The sequence below is a fragment of the Phocoena phocoena genome, chromosome 12 (genome assembly GCF_963924675.1).
Source record: "Phocoena phocoena chromosome 12, mPhoPho1.1, whole genome shotgun sequence".
NCBI lineage: Eukaryota > Metazoa > Chordata > Mammalia > Artiodactyla > Phocoenidae > Phocoena > Phocoena phocoena.
This window is the reverse complement of record NC_089230.1, coordinates 89,647,595-89,670,981: the sequence shown is the minus strand read 5'-3', so window position 1 is coordinate 89,670,981 and position 23,387 is coordinate 89,647,595. Positions and strand designations below refer to the sequence as shown.

Here is a 23,387-nt window from a genome sequence, read left to right as displayed (position 1 = left end):
AGCAACCAATTAGCAGAGCTCTTTTATCAGCTAAGACAAGTGACTCACTGCTAATGCAATCTGGGATCCATCGTGAACTTACAGACTCAGTGAACCCAAGGCCATGACCTTCCTCTCACTGAAGACCTCTGACATTTTTGTGTATTGATTACACACCTAGAAGAGCAAACATTTCACTGCTTTGACAAGTGTGCTGTTTTAGCACAAAACTGATAGAGAATGGAAAAATACCTTCCTCTTCTGTCAGCTGTAGGCAGATCTGTGGCAGAGTCTACAGAGCTGTCTATGATTTATTAGATCATTAAAAACACCCAAACAATGGAAGTAGATGGCTCTGTATTTCTTCTGATCTGAAGCCTAAGCTTAGTTGGAATCCTGAAACGTCTAAAAGAGCAGCTGTCATTGACTGCACATAGATAACCATTAGAATGGTTGACTTCCTCCATCCTGGGCTCTCAATTATCCAAGAGCTGCCTTTTGTGTGTATAATAATTCTTAAGGAGACAGGTCTTTAAATAAGTCTTTTCTAATAACTCCTTGTGAATCCGACTGTGGAGAATAGAGTCTGACATCAAGATATCATCTTACAAGATAAAACCACAGAGAACAGACATGGACAATCAAGGAGGGATCACCAAGATAATGAAAAATATGAATAGTGACTGAGGGATAAAGGCTCCACATCTGACGAGAGAAATGAACCTTCTTTTTCCCCTCAAATTGTATCTTTAAAGGAAAAACATAGTCTCTCTTTTACAATATGTAGGAGTAAAATAAGAAAATAGGCAAAAGACAAAACATTTCTAAAAACTGGAGGCTGGGGAGTGGTGGACACAGATGAGAACCTGCTTTATCTCCTTTTCATTTTGTTTTAATTTAAATTTAGATATTGGAATACTACATACATTTCTGTAGTGATGTCTTGATTCAATGTATAGTTTTGTCTTACAGTCTCAAATCTTTCTGAAGTCAAATAACTTTTATGTTAATGAGAAGGTAATGGCAAATGTACTTTTTACTTAAGACTAACTATTGAAGTGTACTTATCTTTAGCCAAGAATATGATGACTTGTAATTGGAATGAACTGACTTTTACTTGTGGTTACCAAATTTTTGTTTTTAATATTATCTGAATTGTATGCAGACAAATTCAAAATCAGAAACATCAGTAAAGATGGATAAATGATGTTAGGTAGTGTTTGTGAAGAAAGTTTTATTTAAATAACTTTCACATATGATTTTTCTTAAATTCTTAAAAACTGTTTGGAGACATTAAATGAAAGGGGATTAAAAGGAAGAATCAGTATTTACCTAAATCAGTATTTATCTAAATTCTCCACCCCTTTACAGTTCAAAGATTACCCCCCTCCCCCATAGTATGATAACCTGTGAGCATAGTCTCTGCTATATTAATCTATATCCCTTTTTCGGGCAGGGTGTCCAACATGGTCGTCCTGGGGTTCTCTCACTGTGTACAGCAGTGGTTTGCAAATAGCAGGTTTAATACAAGTCTGTTACAAATGACCTGATTCATGAAACTCAATCCTGCTCTTCTTCAGTCTCCTACTTGTCTTTTAGTCCTCCTCTCCTACTTTACACTTCCTTAGAAACTTGAAATTTGCCAGATTCAGCATATGTGAGGTCTCACTGGATACCAACCAAGAAGGAATATTAATATGGCTTGAATTCTAATATAGCTCTCTTTATTTAATATACATGACATAGGGTACAGAGCAGTGCTTATATGAAGTGTTTAATTTCTTATAAGATTAATATGAAGTAGCTCACATAAAGAGTTTTTTTTTTAATTTAATAAATATCAGTGAGAACCTCATTAGCCCCATATTTCACAGCTAAATCTTTGATTATTAAGACTTTCTAGGATAAGGAATGTTCTCAAAATAATATCTTCTCAATTTGTTGAAGAAAGAACTGAACTTTAGTGAAGCAATCAATGGATTGAGTTGCTACCTGTGAGCAAGTGGTATAAGGAAGTGGAAATATAAAAGGGGGATGTAGGATGACTCTTTATAAGAGAATGAAATGTAATCATGGGAAATAAACGTAAAGAAATTAAACAGAAAATAACATCATACAGATCATCAAGATGGCAGAAAAGGAAGCTCCAGAAACTCTTTCCTCCATGGAGACACTGATTCAACAACAATACGCAGACCAAGTCTCTTTGTAAGAAATACGTAAGTTCAGTTAAGAGACACTTGTACCCCAGGTGACTGTGAAACCAGCTGTGTTGAGACTGGCAGGAAAATCTTTGATACTCACTCACCATAGGTCTCCCACAGACTCAGTGAGACATAATTGGGAGAAAACTTCCAGCTCTGAGTCTCTCTGGGGAGGGAAATAGAAAACTAAAACATATATCCAATGTGCAGGCTTTTCAGGGTGCTGCCCAAGAGACTAGTTTCTATCTTGATTGAATCTAAGTGCTGACAGGAAAGGGTGCAAGGTTGGGGGTCCCTGAGAACAAAGGTGAAGGTTTGGACTAGCACACATTCACTCACTATAGACATCCCCTCCCCCACCTCCAGCTCAGTGGGAAAGAATGGGCAAACCCCGCAACCCCTGACTTCTCCCTGTGAATGGAATGTGCATCCAAAATAATGGCTTTTCAGGGGGGCTGTCTGAGAAATGGGTTTCCTGTCTCCTTTGTCTTAAAGCACTGACAGTACCTGGCATACAGTCAGCCCTCTGTGTCCACGGGCTCTGAATTTGCAGAACCAACCAACTGCAGATCAAAAATATTCAGAAAAAAATTCCAGAAAATTCCAAAGAACAAAACTTGAATTTGTCACATGCCAGTGATTATTTACATAGCATTCAAACTGCATTAGATATTATGAGTAATCTAGAGATGATTTAAAGTATACAGGATGTGCATAAGTTATATACAAGTATGACACCATTTTATATAAGGGACTTGAGTCCATGGATTTTGGTATCTGTGGGGGGTCCTGGAACAAATCTCATGTAAATACCAATGGAAAACTGCACTCTAGATGCCTGGTGGTGGGGGGGGTGGTCACTGAAAACAAAAGAGAGCGGGACAGTGTGCTGCTGCTCTTAAGGCAGCATGGCCTCTTCCTGGGGCTGGGGCAGGGTGGAAGAGTAGAGAGGCATGGAATATGTTTCCAGCATTCTGGCTTTTCAGGGGTTTTTCCTGAGGGACTGGTTTCTATTTTGCCTGATTCGGAGTTCTGACACAACTCGCATACTCTATAGAAACTTTGGGGCTGCTGAGAATGAAAGAGAACTGGGTGGCTTGTAGCAACTCCAGAGAACCTGTTGTACTGCAGACAGACACCAGAGGGAGCAAAGATTATAAGCAACTAAAAAGAAACTGGCAAATTCCTATAATAGAGAATTTAAAAGACAGGCCAGGAGAAGACACATCCACAGAAAAGGTTTGAAAGGTTCCCAGAATCTCTCACTGGGCTGATTAGTGAAGGACCTTTCCTATACAAAGCAAGTCTATGTGGCTGGGAGAAATGGCTGTTTCTTCAAATGTGTTGATTCCATTACAAAGTTACAAGACACAAGAAGAAACACAAAAACATTGTCCAATCAAAGAAAATGTCTCCAAAAACCAACCTTAAAGAAACAGAGGTACATAAATTACTGGAAAAAAAATCAAAATAACTGTCATAAAGATGCTTAATGAGCTCAGGAAAATGAAACATGAAGAAAATGTTTATTTTTTAACATTTAAAATGTCTTATATTCTTTATTGAGAATATCAATAAAGAGATAGAAAATATAATAAAGAATCAAGCAGAAATTTTGAAGCTGAATATATAAAAGCTGAAGTAGAAATTCACTAGAGGGGTTCAACAGGAAACTTGACCAAGCAGAAAAAAGAATAAGCAAACTCAAAGAAAGGTCATTCAGATTATCTGGTTAGAGGAGTAAAAAGGAAAAAAAGATTGAAAAAAAGTGAAGGAAGCCTAAGGGACTTATGGGACACCATCAAATGGACTAATATATACATTATGGGAGTCCCAGAAAGGGGAGGGGGGAGAGAGAGAGAGAAGGAGAGAGAGATGCAGAATGCTTATTTAAAGATATAATGGCTGAAAACTTTCCAAATCTGGGGAAGAAAATAGACATTCAGAATCAAGAAGTCCAAAGGACTTCCAAGAAAGAACTCAAAGAAGTCCATACCAAGACACATTATAATCAATTTGTCAAAAGTCAAAAGAAATACAGAATTTTGAAAGAAGAAAGAAAAAAAGTGAGCTACCCCATATAAGGGAGCCCCATAAGACTCTCAGTGTATTTCTTATCAAAAACCTTGCAGCCCAGAAGGGAGTGGGATAATATGTTCAAAGTGCTCAAAATAAAATGCTACCAAATATGAATACTGTATCTGGTAAAACTGCCCTTTAAAAATGAAGAAGAAATAAAGACTTTCTCAAATAAACAAAAGCCGAGCAAGCTTATCAGTACTAGACTTACCTTATAAGAAATGCTGAAGGGAGTCCTTCAAGTTGAAATGAAAGGACACTAGACAACAACATGAAAGCATATGAAAATATAAAGCTCACTGGTAAAAGTGGCTATATAGACAAACATAGTAATGTAATGCTGTCATAGTGGTGCATAAATCACTTGTAATTCTGGTACTGAAGTTAAAAGACAGAAGTCTAAAAACACTATATAAAAATGTGTTAATTATGCACATATTATCTGTATCTACATCTATATTTATATCTATATGACATCAGTTACATAAAGTGTGGAGCAGGCAGAAGTAAAAGGTTAGAGTTTTTGTATGCAATTGAAGTTAGGTTGCTAACAGCTTAAAATAGATTGTTATAACTATAAGATGTTCTGTGGTAACTTATGATAACCACAAGAAAATGTCTAGAGAAGATACAAAAAAGAAAATAAGAAAGGAATCAAAGTATGTTACTAAAAAGAAATCAATTAGACACAAAGGAAGAGAGCAATAGAGCAAAAGAGGGGGGGAAAAGCTAGGCAGAAAACAATGATTGAAATGGAAATAGCAAGTATTTATCAGTCATTACTTTAAATATAAATGGAGTAAACTCCCTATCAAAAAACATGAAGTGGCTGAATGAATAAAAAAAGATTAAAAAAAAAAACCAAGATCCAACTATATTCTATTATAAGAGACTCACTTTTGATTTGAGGACACACATAGCCTGAAAGCAAAAGGATGAAAAAAGATATTTCATGGAAATGGTAACCAAAACATTGCAGCAGTGGCTACACATATCGGAAAAAATAGACTTCAGTCAACAAGGGACAAAGAATGACATTACATAATGATAGTAGAATCAAATGACCAGGAAGATACAATAATTTTAAATATATATGCACCTGACACCAAGACACTCAAATATATGAAACAAACATGGACAGCACTAAGGGAGAAATGGACAGTACAATAATAGAATGAGATTTTAATATCCCACTTTCAGTAAGGGATAGAACATTCATATAGAAAATAATAAGAAAACAGAGGACTTGAGCAACACTATGGAACAAATAGACCTAACAGACATATAGAACATTCCATCTGACAGCAGCAGAATACACATTCTCCTTAAGCACACTGCAACGTTAACCAGGACAGATTACATGTTAGGTCACAAAAAAAATCTTAACAAATTTAAGAAGATTGAGAATCATATTTTTTCCACCCACACTGGAATAAAAGTAGACATCAATAGCAGAAGGAAAAATTGGAAAATTCACAAATATGTGCAAATTAAACAATGTGCTCTTAAACAACCAATGGCTCAAAGAAGAAATCAAAAGAGAATTTGGAAAATACCTGAGACATATGAAAACACAATGTACCAAAACTTATGAGATGCAGCAAAAGCAGTACTGAGGGAATTTTATAGCAGTAAACACTTTCACTAAAAAGAAAGATCTCAAGTCAACCCAACTTTACGCTTCATAGAACTAGACAAAGAAGAACAAACTATGTCCGAAATTAGCAAAAGGAATGAAATTATATAACGATTAGAGCAGAAATAAATAAGAGAATAGAAAAACAATAGAAAAAAATAACAAAATTAAGAGTTGTTTTTCTAAAAAGATCAACAAAATTGACAAACCTTTAGCTACACTAATTAAAGAAAAAGGGAGAAGACTCAAATAAAATCAGAAATGAAAGAGACAACATTACAACTGATGTCCCAGAAATAATACAGATTATAGAGATGACTATGAACAATTATACACCAACAAGTTGGATAATCCAGGAGAAACGGATAAATTCCTAAAAACATACAACATACCAAGACTGAATCACAAATAGAAAAGCTGAGCAGATCAATACGGAGAATGTATCAGTAATCAAAAACCTCCCAACAAAGAAAACCCAATACCAGATGTCTTCACTGAAAAATTCTGCAAAATATTTAAAGAAGAATTAATACTGGTCTTTTCCAGACTTTTCAAAAAATTGAAGAGGAATGAACACTTCCAAACTCTTTCTATAAGGCCAGCATTATCCTGATACCAAAGATAGAAAAAGACAATATGAAAAAAGAAAATTACAAGCTCATACACCTGATGAATATAGATGCAAATCTTAAATGAAATACTAACAAACCAAATTCAAGAGCACAGTAAAAGAATCATATACCATGAACAAGTGAAATTCATCCCTGGGTTGAAAGGGTGATTCAACATACAAAAATCAATAAATGTGTTATACCACATTAACAGAACAAAGGATAAAACACACATGATCATCTCGGTAGATGAAGAAAAACCATTTGACAAAATCCAACCTTGTTTCATGATAAAAAGACTCAACAAACAAGGAAAAGAAGGACTTGAAGAGACATTTCTCCAAAGAAGACATAGAAATGGCATATGTAAAAGGTATATGAAAAGATGCTCAATATCACTACTCATCAGAGAAATGCAAATCAAAATCATAATGAGATACCACCTCACATTTGTTAGGGTGGTCATTATAAAAAAACAACCAGAAGTAACAAGTGTTGACAAGGCTGTGAAGAAATTGGAACCTTTGTGCACTGTTGGAGAGAATGTAAAATAGTGCAGCTGCCATGGATAACAGTATGAGGGTTCTGCAAAAAATTAAAAATAGAACTATATGATCTACCAATTCCATTTCTGGGTTTATCCAAAAAAATCAAAAACAGATCTTGAAGAAATATTTGCACTTTCATGTTCATTGTACATTATTCGCAATAGCCAAGAGGTGTAAACAATCCAAATGTCCCTCGGTGGATGAATGGATAAAGAAAGCACAGTATATACATGCAGTGTAATATTATTCAGCCTTATCAAAGAAGGAAATCTTATCATATGCTACAACATGGAAGAACCTTGAGGACATTATGCTGAGTGAAATGAGCCAGGCTCAAAAGGACAAGTACTGGGTGATTCCACTTATATGAGGTCTCTTGGGTAGTCACAGTCTTAGAAGCAGAAAGTAGAATGATGGTTGCCATGGGCTGGTTGGAGAGGGAAATGGGGAGTTGCTCTTCAATGGGTATAAAGTTTCAGTCATGCAAGATGCAGCGATGTGCCTACAGATAACAATATTTTACAGTATACTTCAAAACTTGTTGAGGATAAATCTTATAGTATGTGGTTCTTTATCACCGTAAAAAAAGAAAATAACAGCACACAATAAGTGAGAATTACATAAAAGAGTTAACAGTTGCAATAGAATGATTAAGGGAAAACACCATTTCAAAGGTTGTGAGGCAGCCTAGTGTTGGTTAAAAGCACAGGTTCTTTAGTGTGAATGTCTGCATATGAATCCCAGAACAGCTGTGTGTCCTTGGGCAAGAAACTTAACCTCTCTTTGCCTTAACTTTACTCCTCTTTATTTGTAGAGGATAGTATTTACCTCACAGGTTTTTTTCTTTTGGTATGGATTAGATGAGTTAAAGTATAAAAATTCTTAGAACTTAATTCTATGAATTAAGATATAATTCATTAATATTTATGTTATAACATATTATATGCTATTCATAAGAAAATATGGAGTTCTCAATATAAAAAGTGGATGACTATAAGGAATTAATAAAGGTAAAAATCACACTTGGCTTCTTTATATTGGATTTTTCACAAAACTATGAGTGTTTCATATATTTTCCACCATTTGAATGTTCCATTTCATGAATCTAAATATTTGGTCATCTTGGGCTCTAGCATACTTTTTAAAACACAGAAACCAATTTTATACCTATCCTGACGAGCCACTTGACGGTTTTGAATCTCTGCATCAGCAAATGAGGAGCCGTAAAGTGTATTATAAGGGAACAAAAAAAGTTGGGAATCAGGAAATCAGGGATCAAGTCTCTTGCTTTTTCACCATGAAATTTTAGACATCTGACATTCAGTTTCCTTAGCCTTATAAAGAGGATAATCATTCTTTGGAGGGTTCTTGTGGAGATAGATGAGATGATATATATGGCCATAATTTGGAAAATGTAATATACTTAGGCAAATGTTAGATATTCCTATGTGCTTCTTTTGGATGTCTGTATACACTCAACAGGAGACTACCCAGAAAAAATAGAAATAAAAGGAAATTTCCAATTCATTAGGGCACTACACATTTCCAACTTTATTGTATACCAAAATTAGCACTTTGGAGCTCTAATTATACAAATTAACTCTCCATGATGATCAAATGGATCAGAAATTCTTTATCTTAAATGTATTGCTGTAAAGTCATACTAAGAAGCATGTAGCCAACATCATAAAAATGAAAAGAATTCAGCAAATTGCCTTGACTCTGGAGGGACAGACATCCTCTATTCTTTCAATTTAACTTCATTCACTGTTTCTAAGAAAAGTTTCCTGTAAATCTAAAACTCTGAGAAGGGACTTTAAATAGCATAACGCAAGCACTAGCATAGACTATAAAAGTGTAAGTTTTTAAGCACTGTTTTGTATCTTGCTAATCTTTCCCCATTCCTGAGCTGTTTTATTAAAATAAAGCATATTATATGTAAAGTGTGAGAATTGTTAAATTTAATAAAACTTTATAGTGACAGGCAGTATTAAATGTATTTAATTATACCTAAAGTATCAGAGATGAATATTCTGGTGTTTTGTTGAGAGCTTTTTACAAGGAATCTGTTCTCTAAAGAAATATGACTAATGCTTAGTAACTTAAACACTTTGAAATATTGAGGGCACACTTGGTAATGTTTGAAACTGGATATTTGCGTACCTACCTGGGACACATGAGGTATCTTGGTGTCTTCTTTCCGTATTGGAGGTTTTCCATCTGCAGCCATTTCAATCATACAAGCAACCCTAGGGCTGCCAACAGGCATTGTGTAGCTATAAATAAAACAGAAGAGGCCATTACTGTATGTGTTATTGGTAAGAAGAGGATAACTTTGCACATAGATAAGTACTCCAAGGAGAGAGGTACATTCTGGATCACAGTAATCCTAAAATATCGTCTCAACCAAGTCTGAACATTTTAGGATAGATAAAGATATATTTCTTTTCTAACAGCACCTTTTATTTTCCTTCTCTCCTCCTGTCTTTAAATCAGGAGTTGAAATGCTTTCAGAAAGTTAAACCCACACAGAACAAAAAGAGCTTTCTGTGTATGAGTAGTTATTGATAACTTTTAAGTGCTCACTATGGTTGACATATGTTCTCATTCATGTAGGAGATTGCTGGACACATAACATTGATGTTAAATGATGCTAAACTCCTTAGGTAGAAATTTCCCCTCCCTGGCCTATGGAGGAGATAGAAATGGAATAAGAAATGAATGGCTGCATAACCGGGAGCTGTGACATTACAGTGTGATACAGTTATCAGAACTCAGAAGGCAAGCTGCTAATATACCAGGTAGTACTTTGTCTCAGAGATAACCAAGAGTAGAAGGTTAAGGGAATTTGTAGAATGAGTGGCAGAAATGGTCAATACACAGTTGAAAATTTATCAGAGTTTATAGAACGATGCAATCAAATGAAAAGGTACACATACGGAAGTGCTTGACATACTTTTAAAACAGCATTTCAAAAGAAAATTCAGTGGCTATCTCTGCATGATGCAAGTATGAATACTTTTCTTAAACTGGGGTATAGTTGCTTTATGATGTTGTGTTAGTTTCTGCTGTACAATGAAGTGAATCAGCTATATGTATACATACATCCCTTCCCTCTTAGTCCCCCCTCCCACCCCCACATCCCTCCCATCTAGGTCACCACAGAGCACTGAGCTGAGCTCCCTGTGCTATACAGCAGGTTCCCACTAATAATTTTAATGCACATTTTTGCTTATTTGTATTTTCTAAATTTTGGACAATGAACAGAATTAGTTTTTATTTTAATTTTGACGAACGGCCCCAGTATGTTCAGGACTGAGAGGTGTTCCAGGTCACAGGACTTTTCAGAGCTAAAACGAAGGAAGTTCCTGATAAATGAGCATAGATCGATCACTGATCAAAATTCTTAAGTTCTAGGAATAATCTCTTAGAGTCCCATTTGCGTGAACTTTATATTGAAGGGACACGTGAGGCACATTTGCCATTGTAGTTGATGTGGGCCTATATAGACATTTTATACTGGAGATGGGGGAATAGCTGTCAGGGATGCACACGTCCTTATTAAGAAATAATAAGCTCTCTTATTACTTCACTCAAAACTTGTTAAAGGCTAACCCTGAACTGCAGTTCTACAAAAGAAGTCACTCTACTCCATGTGCTTTCTGTTACCTCCTGCCTTTCTTCCCCCGACCCTTCCACCAAATGGCTGATTCTATTATCTGCTTTGTCTATGTACTATTTTGGAAATTGATACTCTAATTTAACCAGAGATTTTCCCACATGTGGATTCTTATCAGGTTCATTTTTATAATGCCTTATATCTGCTTACAGACCAAATTGTGTCATAAGAACAAAAAAAAAATGCTCTATAAACAAATTAGACTTTATGCCACATAAATCATTTGAGGAAAAATCTATGTACATATTCGTTATGTCTTGCAAGTATTGCTGAGGCCAACTGAGTCTAATGATTTAAAGACTCAGGGATAATATTTTGAGATAATCCATTGACTGGCTGAGTGATCTTAGGCAAACCATTTAACCTCTCTTCCCTGAAGTGTGATTATCCACAGAAGGGAGATAATCATTCTTAGCTCATAAATGGTTGGTGAGAATCACATTATTTAGTGTACATATAAATCATTCAGTGCTAATATTAAAATCCAAAGTTGAAGCAATTATTTGTTGGCTAGACAGGGATCTCTAAAGAGATTTTTATGAAAAACATTACACAGTCAAGTTGAAATGTTCATCTACTTTTACTAATATTGTTTGTAATGGAATCAAAATCAAACACTTAGGTTGAATTATTTTAAAAATTAAAATTTGATGCAACAGACATTTTTTTCAGTATCTTTAACATTCTTATTTTTTAGACTTATAGTCTTTAGGTATGCTTGCTAAACAATTTGGAAGAAAAACAGTCTGATTTGGAAGATACAATTTATTTAAAAATTTTTAGAAGATTCTGCTCAAACTGGAAGTTCAGGATATCCAAAACCAAGGGAAGGTTGTAAAAATGTAAACAACAGAGCATGGATTTAATTACCAACCAAGAAATTTTATATAATTGAATGTTATCCAGCTTTTCAACAGGAGTTGTAGAATAATAATTGATGGCATAGAAGATATTTGTATAAAATAGGAGAAATAAAGACAATTTAGGTGATACATTATTTTTATGAAAATATGCATGGAGATAATACCAGAATTACTTTCACTAACATTATCTGTGGCTATCTCTGCATGCTGGGAATGAGAATGATTTTTTCAATTTGTCTCTTTTGCTTATTTGTATTTTATAAAATTTGGACAATGAATATACAATATTTTTCAGTTTCACCTCTTAAAAGATAAGTTCAGTTTTTATAAAAAGCAATCAAGAATTAAATACTTTATTGACATTTTTCTGTTTTCCTGGATTCCATACCTTCCTTCTAGATATACCTATCTCTATCTATCTATCTTCTTGCTAAATACAACTTAAACAGTTCTTGTAATGAGAATTTGTGGGTAGTAAATTCAGAGTCATGTCACCCTTGAATAATAGTTTAAAAATGTATAAAATTTTAGATTTTTTTTAAGAACTTTAAACAGTAGCTAATTATTTGTTGCATTCTACTGCTGATATGAAGTCAGTAAAAAAAAAAAAAAACTTAAAAGCTGTCCTTTTGTTACTTTAGCTTTTCTTTTTGGCAGCTTTAAGATCTTCTCTTTAATTGTGATAATGCATCTAGGGATGGATTAATCATTATTTATCTTTCTTAATACTCTGAGTACATGTCTGATCTCAACAATTATGTATTCCTTCAATTTTGGAAAATTCTCACCTGAATCACCTCAAATATTGCTTTTTGACATTCTCTGAAATCTCTTATTATAGAGTTTTTCTAGAACCCATATTAGACATTTTTTGGAAGCCTGTTAAAATGTCCTCTAAATTTTTAAATCTTGCTTTCACTTCTTAGAACATTCTCTTAATTCTCTGTCCTGTATTCTCCCTAGACACCAGTTTTCCCCCCACAGTGGTCTACATATTGAGTTTTAATTTTTAATAAATATAATCTTTTATTCCCAAGATTTTGAATCTTTTCCACCTTTTTTGGTGTTTAATTTATGCCTGTTTTGCTTTTGTAATTTCTTTTTTTAAAATGAATGGTATTCAATTGTGCTCTCTAGTATTCTAAAAATACTTATTTTAAAGTTTTTGTCAGACTTTTCCATAAAAATAATTTTATCTAGAGTGATTCATGCTCTATTTGCTGATTTGCTTGTTTCCTTTCTCAGTGTTGTCATGTGTTTTGGTACTGTGCTGTTTAGGCTCCTTTTGAGTCGAAAATAGTTTTGTTTTTCTCTCCTTTTCTGCACTCTTATTCTCTTTCTCCTGTGCACTTGTGCTGTACTCAACTCTGCCTGCCCTAACGAGAACGCTACCTGGTCCTCTGAGCACCTAAACTAGAATTTTGGATTCTGGATGTTTGAGTAATTCTGGCCTATGGTGATATTGATGGTCCACAGGTCCATTCACAGAGCCGAGAGAGATTGTTTGGTGCACTTCTGCTCATGATACTTCAGTTGCATTCTATTTTCTTCCTGAGCTGGCAGTTTGCCAAAAGTCACAATTCCAGATGACAGGCTCTCTCTCTCTCTCTCTCTTTGTATATATGTATCTGTCACTTTTCTTTTTTTTTTTTTTTTTTTTTTTTTGCGGTACACGGGCCTCTCACTGTTGTGGCCTCTCCCGTTGCGGAGCACAGGCTCCAGACACACAGGCTCAGTGGCCATGGCTCACGGGCCTAGCTGCTCCGTGGCACGCGGGATCTTCCCAGACCGGAGCACGAACCTGCGTCCCCTGCATCAGCAGGCAGACTCTCAGCCACTGCACCACCAGGGAAGCCCACATGTATTTTTTTTAAATTGAAATATGGTTGACATACAATATTATGTTAGTTTCAGGTGTACTACTTAGTGATTTGACATTTGCATATGTTACAAAATGATCACCATCAAAAGTCTGGTAACCATTTCTCTCCATACAAAGTCATTACAATATTATTGACCATATTCCTTATGTTGTTTACATCTTCATGCTTTATTTATTCTATAATTGGAGGTTTGTACCTCTTAATCCCCATTTAAAATAAAATCCATCTTAATGGCACCTAATTGTTCATAGTAATCTCTTATGATCCTTTGTATTTCTGTGGTGTCAATTCTTTTTCATTTCTAATTTTATTAATTTGGGTCCTCTCTCTTTTTTTCTTCATGAATCTGGCTAAAGTTTTACCAATTTTGTTTCTCTTTTCAAAGAACCAGGTCTTACTTTCATTAATTCCTTTTTTTTTTAATGTTTCCTCTGATCTCTGTGGCTTCTTTCCTTCTACTAACTTGGGGTTGGTTTTCCTTCTCTAGTTCCATTAAGTGTAAGGTTATGTTGTTTACTTAAGATTTTTCTTGTTTCCTGAGGTAGACTTGTATTGCTATAAATTTCCCCTTTAGAAATGCTTTTGTTGTGTTCCATAGATTTTTGGATCATTGTGTGATAATTTTCACTTGTCTCTAGGTATTTTTAAATTTCTTCTTTGATTTCTTCAGTGACCCATTGATTATTTAGTAGCATATGATTTAGTCTCCACATGTTTGTGGTTTTTTTTCTTGCAGTTGATTTCTAGTCTCATTGACTTGTGTTTGGAAAAGGTGCTTGATATGATTTGAATTTTTAAAATTTACTGAAACTTGTTTTGTGACCTAGCATGTGATTGTCTTGGAGAATGTTTCATGTGCAGTGGAAAAGCATGAATTCTGCTGTTTTGGGACAGTATGTTCTGTATATAACTATTAATACAATCTGATCAAATGAGTCATTTAAGGCTAGTGTTTCCTTATTGATTTTCTGTCTGTTCATTGATGTAAGTGGGGTGTTAAAGTTCTCTATTATTATTGTATTACTGTCAATTTTGCTCCATATTTGTTAATATTGCATTATGTATTTATGTACTCCTATGTTGGGTGCATATATGTTTACAATTGTTATATCTTCTTGTTGGATTGATCCCTTTATCATTATGTAATCTGTTATGTAGTTGATCCTTTAATCATTATGGCTTTTTATTGGAACACTTATTCCATTTACATTAAAAGTAATTATTGATAGGTTTGTACTAACTGCCATTTGTTAGTTGTTTTCAGGTTGTTTATGTAGTTCTTTTTTGTCCCTTTCTACTGTTTTTGTTCTCTTTAGTGATTTGATGACTGTCTTTAGTGTTATGTTTGCATTCCTTTCTATTTTTTTTTTTTTCGTGTGTGTGTATATCTATATAGGTTTTGGGTTTGTGGTTACCATAGGTTTCATATATAATATAATATGTGACTATTTAAATTTGATAATCTCTTAAGTTTGAATGCATTCTAACAACCTGCATTTTTAACCCCCAGCATGTTTAATTTTTTTTTTAAACAACGTGTTTTTAAAAATTAATTAAATAATTAATTAATTAATTTTTGGTTGCATTGGGTCTTTGTTGCTGCACGTGGGCCTTTCTCTAGTTGTGGCGAGTGGGGACTACTCTTCATTGCAGTGCACAGGGTTCTCATTGCAGTGGCTTCTCTTGTTGCAGAGCATGGACTCTAGGTGTGTGGGTTTCAGTAGTTGCAACATGCAGGCTCAGCAGTTGTGGCTCATGGGCTTTAGAGTGCAGGCTCAGTAGTTGTGGTGCACAGGCTTAGTTGCTCCATAGCATGTGGGATCTTCCTGGACCAGGCTCGAAACTTTGTCCCCTGCATTGGCAGGTGGATTCTTAACCTCTGCGCCACCAGGGAAGTCCTACATTTAATGCTTTTGACTTCATATTTTATGTCTTTTTATGTTGTGTATTCCTTAACTACTTATTGTGGATATAGATTATTTTACTACTTTTTTCTTTCAACCTTCCTACTGGCTTTATGTGTGGTTGCTCCACTACCTTTACTGTATGTTTGCCTTTATCAATGAGTTTTTCCTTTCATCAGTTTTGTATCTCTAGTTGTTGCCTTTTTCTTCCACTTAGATAAGCTCCTTTTAACATTTCTTGTAATATTGGTTTAATGATGCTTAACTCTTTTAGCTTTTGCTTGCTTGTAAAATTCCCTCTCCTTCAAATCTGAATGATGACCTTGCCAGGTAGCATATTCTTGGTTGTATATTTCTTTTTCTTTTCTTTTTTTTTTTTTCCATCTCTTTGAATATATGGTGCCACTCTCTTCTGGTCTGCAAAGTTTTTGCTGAAAAGTCACCTGATAGTTTTATGGGAGTTCCTTTGTACATAGCTAGTTGTTTTTCTCTTGTTGCTTTTAAGGTTCTCTTTTTATCTTTAATTTTTTCCATTTTAATTATATTGTGTCTTACTGTGGACCTCTTTGGGTTCATCTCTTTTGGGGCTCTCTGTGCTTTCTGGACCTGGATGTCTATTTTTTTTCCCAGGTTAGGGAAGTTTCCATCTATTTATTATTTCTTCAAAATATGTTCTTTGTCCCTTTCTTCCTCTCTTCTCCTTTTGGGACCACTTAATGCAAATGTTAGTATGCTTAACATTGTCTCAGGGAACTCTTAAACCATTTTCACTTTTAAAAGTTCTTGCTTCTTTTTTTCTGTTCAGCTTGGGTGATTTTCACTATTTGTCTTCCAGCTTGCTGATCCACTCCTCTGTATCATCTAATCTATTACTGATTCCTTCTAGTGTATTTTTTATATCAGTTATTGTATTCTTTAGCTCTGCTTGGTTATTTTTTTGTATTTTCTAACTCTTTGTTGAAATTCTTATTGTGTTCATCCAATTCTCTCTGGAGTTCAGTTAGTGTCTTTATGATCATTACTTTTATCAGGTAGATTGCCAATCTCCACTGTTCAGTTCTTTTTCTGAAGTTTTGTCTTGTTTCTTTGTTTGAAACATATGTCTCTCTCTCCTTATTTTGCCTAATTCTCTGTGTTTATTTCTATGCATTAGGTAGGTTGGTTACATTTATCAATCTTGGAGAAGTGGCTTTGTGTAGGAGGCCTCCTATGGGGCCCAGCAGCACACTTTCCTCTATAGAGCTGTAGGGATGACCCTATATGGGCTGCCTGGGCCCTTCTGTTGTGGTGGGCTGAATACTGTGGACATGCTAGTTGGGGGGATGTCCCCTGACTAATTGGATGCAGGCTCATTGATGGAGGGAGCTGGGTCCCTGTGCACTGGCTGTACCATCTAGCAGCATCACATGTTTTCTTGAGTGAGTCTTTTGTACCCTTTGTCCCAGAGAAGCTGAGCTGCCCTGTTTCTAGATCTAGATCTTGGCAGGTCTGCAGTATTAACTGTTTTTCTGATTTGCATTTTTGTCCATTTCGCATTTGGGAAGATTTTTATCCTGTTTTTGAGCTAGACTTTATATTTTCAAAAGCCTATTTTAAATTTTCTTTATTGATGCTATGTGTTTGACACTAAGGTGGTGTGTCAAAGTATGAAGGTAGAGAGTCATTGTAACTAGAAGTCCCACTTTATTTTTTATAAAAAGAAAACAATGACAAAGATCAAACTAAGCCCCTGCCTTAGGAGCACCATGTAAATATAAAGTTAGCTTTAATTTTTGAGTGGCAGAATGAAGAAAAATTAAACAAACCATTTGGAAGTACCTTTATGATTTAGCAGGATATAAATTCATTTCTTTGGCTTTTTCCATCTCTGGTTTGTTTTCTGTTAAAGGCATTTCAGTGCATCTGTCTCATATTTTTTTTTTCCTGTGGCATATTTCATAAGTGCATAAGTAAAGTAGTTTGTTTTCTCTCCAGAGACAAATGCGATGTATGGATTTTTTCTTCTCCAAGGTACCTATGTTTGAGTTCTCAAATTGGGAAATTATAAGTTACTGGCATTAAATCATAATGGAATTAAATGCTTTAAAGGGGTATTGTAGTGCTGTGTTGTAGGCTCACAGAACAGTGCTCATGCATAATTACAGTAGCTACAGAGTTCTGAAGCCATGAAATAGCAATAACAAAACTGAACAGGACAAACTGTTTCTAAGGAATATTGCAAAATTGATGACAATACTGAATGCTTTCATATGTGCAAAATATAAATGTGCTTTTCTCTTGTTGCTAGGTTTTGCTATTACTCAGCAATGATGTTAACTTGTCAATTTTAAATTTTGGACATAAATTAACTTTGCCAGTAAGTTATTTCTTTATTTACCTGAATTAGACTTTAAAAAATAATGCAATAACAAGTTCTCTATGTGGATAACTTGCAGTATAGATAGCAGTTAAATGAATCTCAAACTTAATAACATTTGCCCATGTTTTTTACTATTTTGACTATATTTTGAGTATTTTTTCAATTAGAAAACTTTTACTTAATGAGAAAACTACATTTAAAATGTGCTTTAAAACAAAATGGAATTATTAAAAAAAAAGACATATGCATTTGAAAGATCTTTGCACTGTGCTGAAATATCAAATCTCTTGCAATAATACAACATGCCAATTTATAACATGTAAGTTAACAGAATCCTCAATTTAACATTTTCAAAGATGATATTAAGGTCAAGAATTTCACATCTATGGTAGCACATATAGAAGGGCATTCATTATAAATATGATGCCCATCTATATGAAGCTTACAAATTTGACAATGCTCAACAAAAGCTTTTTAGAATCACATCCAAAAATGTTGCATCCAAAGAATTACAAATCTGTGTCCTTAAGTTCTCATTCTAAAACCTTTATGTTGACTTTTCTATCCCTTGTCATTTGTTGATACTAACACTTAAGAGAAGAAGAGGAAAAGAAGTGCTGCAATAAACCCTTGATCATGTGCAAAAATTATTGCTGCTATAGTTCATTGCAAAGCATGTCTATACAATACCAGCCTTAATATTTAGCAACTGTGATTATTGCTCTGAAGAGAATGGATAGTGTACACACTGAGTGCCAGCTTGGAACTTTCATTAAAATATCTTCTCAGGCTAGACTCAGAACTGGGAGAAGTTAACTTCGATTGTTGTGTCCAAATTTTTAGTTGAGTTGGGACAGTTAGCTCTGAAGAATAGCTGAGTTGGAAGACTCATAACAGCAGATGGCAGTAAATGTACATGGCAGGGACAGGGGCACCGAAAGATATCTGTTCCCAAAATGATAGGATCTAATTGATAGTGTGATTGTTTTAGCTCCCTGTTTGCTACAGGAAAACATGGGAAATATATTCAAAAGATGACACATCAGGTAATATAGAAGAAACTGTCCAGAAATATACAGCCTTCCTTACTGGTTCCTGTGTCTGGTGCTACTGTCATGGCTGTGTGAGCAAATTTAAGAAGATGCTGTTGAAGAGTATGATGGTTCCGTACAGCCCTGTCAACACAGCCATACATTTCACTCACATACATGCTGAGTGAGACTCAGCAAACCTATATGTGAAAACTGTAAAAGAGATCAGACACAAAAGCTGAAGTGTAATGCCCTTCGCCAAATAAAAGCAATGGAAAAACACCAAAGCATCCTGAAGCATCCCTTTTTGTTTAGAGCATCAAGCACATGGCCAGGCTGGCCATACAAAGAGCTTGTGCAAGGAACACTGCGTGATTGTCATGAGGACTTCCTGTCTCTGGATGATTGCCATGAGGTGGTCATTGTTTTTAAACTGTTTTATTTAGCCTTCCCTCTGACTGACAGACAGCCTAAATATACTTACTAATAAATTGCAGGGAAAACCAAGCCATTATCCTGTGAAGCACTGATAATAATAAAAGGATATGTGATGCCTGAGGACCACTGAAGCAGGAGCCTCATTTACACCCTTGATTAACCAGAGCAGTCATCAAGGGACTGTCCAGCCAACTGTCATGTGATATCAGGGATACCCCAAGAGCTGTGACTGTACTTCTAACTACACTACCGAAGTCATGTACAATAGAACCCACAGCATATTCTACAGATTTCATGGTTTCCTGGTAGTTCCTCTGAAAGGGAAGATGGCCAAACTTCCCTTACGTTCTTTACCTAATATGAACATTCACACAATGACCATTACAACAGCACAAGTTGAAATTCGCATCCAGAAATGTTACTATTTTTTAACCTGACATCTCTCTTTAACCTATCTGAATGTAATAGTAAGAACCTTCACTGTATGCTGGAGCAGGCTTTCAATGGCTCATGAGAGCTGATGTTTGCATGTCTTCCCAGCTCCATATCAGTGAATTCATGTTGGTAACTTGCAATTGGTTATGGTGAGAGTATTTTTGCCGGGGAATTGACAAAAGCTACAGATCATATCAACACACTGTCCCACCCTTTTTCCTCTGAGAGCTGATTGTTAAACACTTACGAGCACACCACTGAGTTTCTTGAATATTTCTTATTAGGGTGTAAGCATTCACTTGGAACAAGGGCATTTTGAAAGTTGCAAAGCTCAGCTTCACTGTTGGCATTTCATTTGGAATTTCAGAAGAAAATCTGCTTTATTCATAATCTATTAGTTTATAGATCTATGTTGGATCAATTTACTCTGATGATGAACGTAGGTTCCAAGAATATTACTTAAAACATAAACTTATTCAGTTTACAAATACCAGGTAGTATTTAATTTTACCCTCATTTCTAATACTTACTATTGTCTTAATTCATTTATTTTAAGCAATTTTGGTGGTATATTTGTATTCAATCCACTGAGAAATCAGTCAAAACTCAGGAGTAAAATATATTGATTTCTGATTCTTTTCTCTGCAACATCTGAACTCTCATACACATTTTATTTTGAGAGACTAAAGTTTCCCAAGTTAAAATAGCATATGAAGAAATTCAATTTGTTGAAAAATAGATTATTTTACCAAGTTTGAACAAATAGCAATTCTGATGATATGGGCATGTGGAGATTCACTTCCATTAGATTATGAGTGAAGCTAAAGACACTTTTCCTCAGGAAAAGGCCACATGTGTCCCATGTTTTTAGAAGTGGTACAGTGAGTGATATTTTTCTTATGTTAACAAGTGTGTAGTTTTCCTATATTCTAAATACTCCAGTTTCCATATGGTTAGTATTATTAATACCATGTGATTTTTCTGGCAGTGCATTTTAACTGAGATTTTTTTAAAAAGAAAATATTTTAATATTAAAATATTTATAGTATATTATGTTTAATCCAATTAATTCATTAACAATTTCAGCTTTTATTAAAAATTATGAAGTGAGAGTAGATTAATAGAGATGGCCAGAATTTAAATTTCAGAAACACTTTCTGAGCCAAAGTTGTAAACATTCTCATCACTCTAAATGTAAAAAGGCTGTAGTGTGATCCCAGTGAGCTGAGACTCAGATCAATAATATTTTCTTTTCATATTTCTTTGCCAGCTAGCATACCTTATAAGTGTCCCTTGTCTTAGCTTATTTCGTTTTTTCTGGACAAGTACATCTATTTTTCATTCTTATATATAATTTTTTCTTTATGATTTCTAAGACGTTATGTATGCCACTTCCCACTCTAATTGTCCTTCTTATACTCCCTTGCCACACGTGGCTTCCCATCTTTAAAATTTCTGATGGGAAGGGAAGAAAAGTCAAGTCAATTTCTTACCCCAAGCAAACGTTCAATTTGGAGACAACCAGACAAGAAAAATTTTAGAAATTCAACCAGTATAAAAATAGATGGAATTGATGAATGTCTGTAATCTAGGCTTAATGGTTAAAAGAACAATGACTAGTCCTTCCTTTATGTTGAGTCTATGTCTTATTAATAGCTTCCATAAGAGCACTTCTAATTTAAATATTAGGGGTATTTACTAAGATAAGTGATCAGGATGATGAAAAAGATGTATTTTTTCACCCTTACAATAGAGACAACACATTTCTGGAATTGTTTCTGACAAGAAAAACAATTACACTAAACCCTTTGGAAATTTTCCAGAAGATGATAAATGAAATTCTACAAGTAGAACCAAAATTCACATCATCTCACATGGAGAGAAAAATCACTGATAGTTACAGATGGTTTGAAAGTTTTGTATTACTGGATTCAAAAAGAAAACTAAATTATTGCAAATCTCAGAGGTCCAAGATGACAAAGAAATTTAATAAATTTTAAAGCCTATGATCTATGTTAATTTTATTATGTAATCTTAATCCAAAAGTGATTTAAGGCAGCTTTTAATATGAGGTAAAATATTGAGGAATAGAAGAAAAAGTTGCCTAGGAAAATAAAGCATAAAAGAAATTAGTGTTCAGGCAAATTGTCTTAAATACAACATCAAATGGATCTGTTCATTCAATAGACGAATGAATGAAAGTCTATTATGTAAGCTGTTAGGCAGTGGGGAGGTGGAGGTGGGTAAAGCAGTTCTTTCTGAATGTTATCACAGAGGGTAGAGAGCAAAGATACTGCCGTTCCCTGAGAGGTCAATTTTCACTGAGACCAGAGGAATCAGGACCAAGGCACCAGATCAGCAGTGTAGATTAGTGTTAAGGGGAGCTGACAGATTTGTGCTACATCTTCAAGGGTCACTCAAACTAAGTTAGCAGGTAATGCCAGGGAGATCTTACTCACAGAACACAAGCTGGGACATCTTGAGTGCCAGGCTCATGAGGCAAAAATGAAAGTACAGAGTTCAAAGAATGCCTAGATTTGTTGCTTATAGAAACAAACAAAAAGGTGAAATATCATTTTCTCATCTTTAGCTTTATTTTCTCAACTTTTTGGGCCCCAGTCCAACACCTGGTGCCTTCATGCTGCTTTGTCCTATCTCCTATCTATTGTAAGAACACTTACTAAATCGGGACAGACTGGAATACATCATTGCAAAGGGTAGAAACCTTCATGGGGTGTCCATTGTTATTATGAGCAATGCCTTCTTACATTGAAACATAATGGAATTATTTGCTGTAATAAACATTTACATCACATTTATTATGAACCAAGCATTATTCCAAGTACTTTAAAATATTAAGTAACATCACCCCATGAGTTAAGTAGAAACATTTTTCCCATTTAAAGTTGAGGAAATTGAGTAACTGAGGGGTGAAGTAATTTATTCAATTTTACACAGTTCCTGAGTGACAGGGGTAGACTTTGAAGATGGAGGCGGAGATTGGAGTGAAATCAGGAAACATCAAAGAGGGCTGGCAGTGACCCAAAGTTACAAGAGGCAAGGAATGCATTTTCCTCAAGCCCCAGAGGGAGGGTCATTCGACTGCCACCTTGCTTTCAGACTTCTGGACTCCAGACTGCGAGAGAACAAGTTTCTGTTGTTTCAAGCTACCAAGTTTGTGGCATTTTGTCAAAGCAGCCACAATAAGCAAATGAAGAGCAGAAAAGTGTTTTTTTTTTTTTAGTGAAACAATACTAAAAACAAGGGGCAAGATTTTGACTATTAGCAGTGTTCAACGGTTAAAATGGAATTCAGGCATGAATGAGATTAGAATGTATATATGGTGCATTATCAGTGGACATTTTATTAAGATGTACAGGTAATCTATGTGATTTGATTTAACAAATATCTCAGCTGTGAAGTGGCTAAAAAGAGACAGATCAGAAAGCAATAGAGTATTTCCTTCTTAGCATTTTCATAGTGTAGTCTAATTTGACAGGAAACATTGATATAATCAACATAAATCTGTTGGAGACATCTAACTCTAGTATCTGCATTTATTGCAATTCAAAAAGGGTAATAAAAACATTCTAACAGACCTCTGTAAAGTGCAAAGGGGATTATGCTCACTATTTAACCAATATTACATCAACTATTTGATGTATATAATTTTTAACATCTTTATTGGAGTATAATTGCTTAACAATGGTGTGTTAGTTTCTGCTGTATAACAAAGTG

The 23,387-nt window shown here is 34.9% G+C and overlaps 1 protein-coding gene across 1 annotated transcript in view; it reads right to left on the bottom strand.

The window, feature by feature from the left end:
• The window catches only part of EYS (eyes shut homolog), a 1,660,061-nt gene that overhangs the window by 250,224 nt on the left and 1,386,450 nt on the right, over positions 1-23,387 (bottom strand). The window contains 1 exon segment of the mRNA XM_065888819.1: positions 9,225-9,333. Coding sequence (XP_065744891.1) covers positions 9,225-9,333 — 109 coding nt within the window.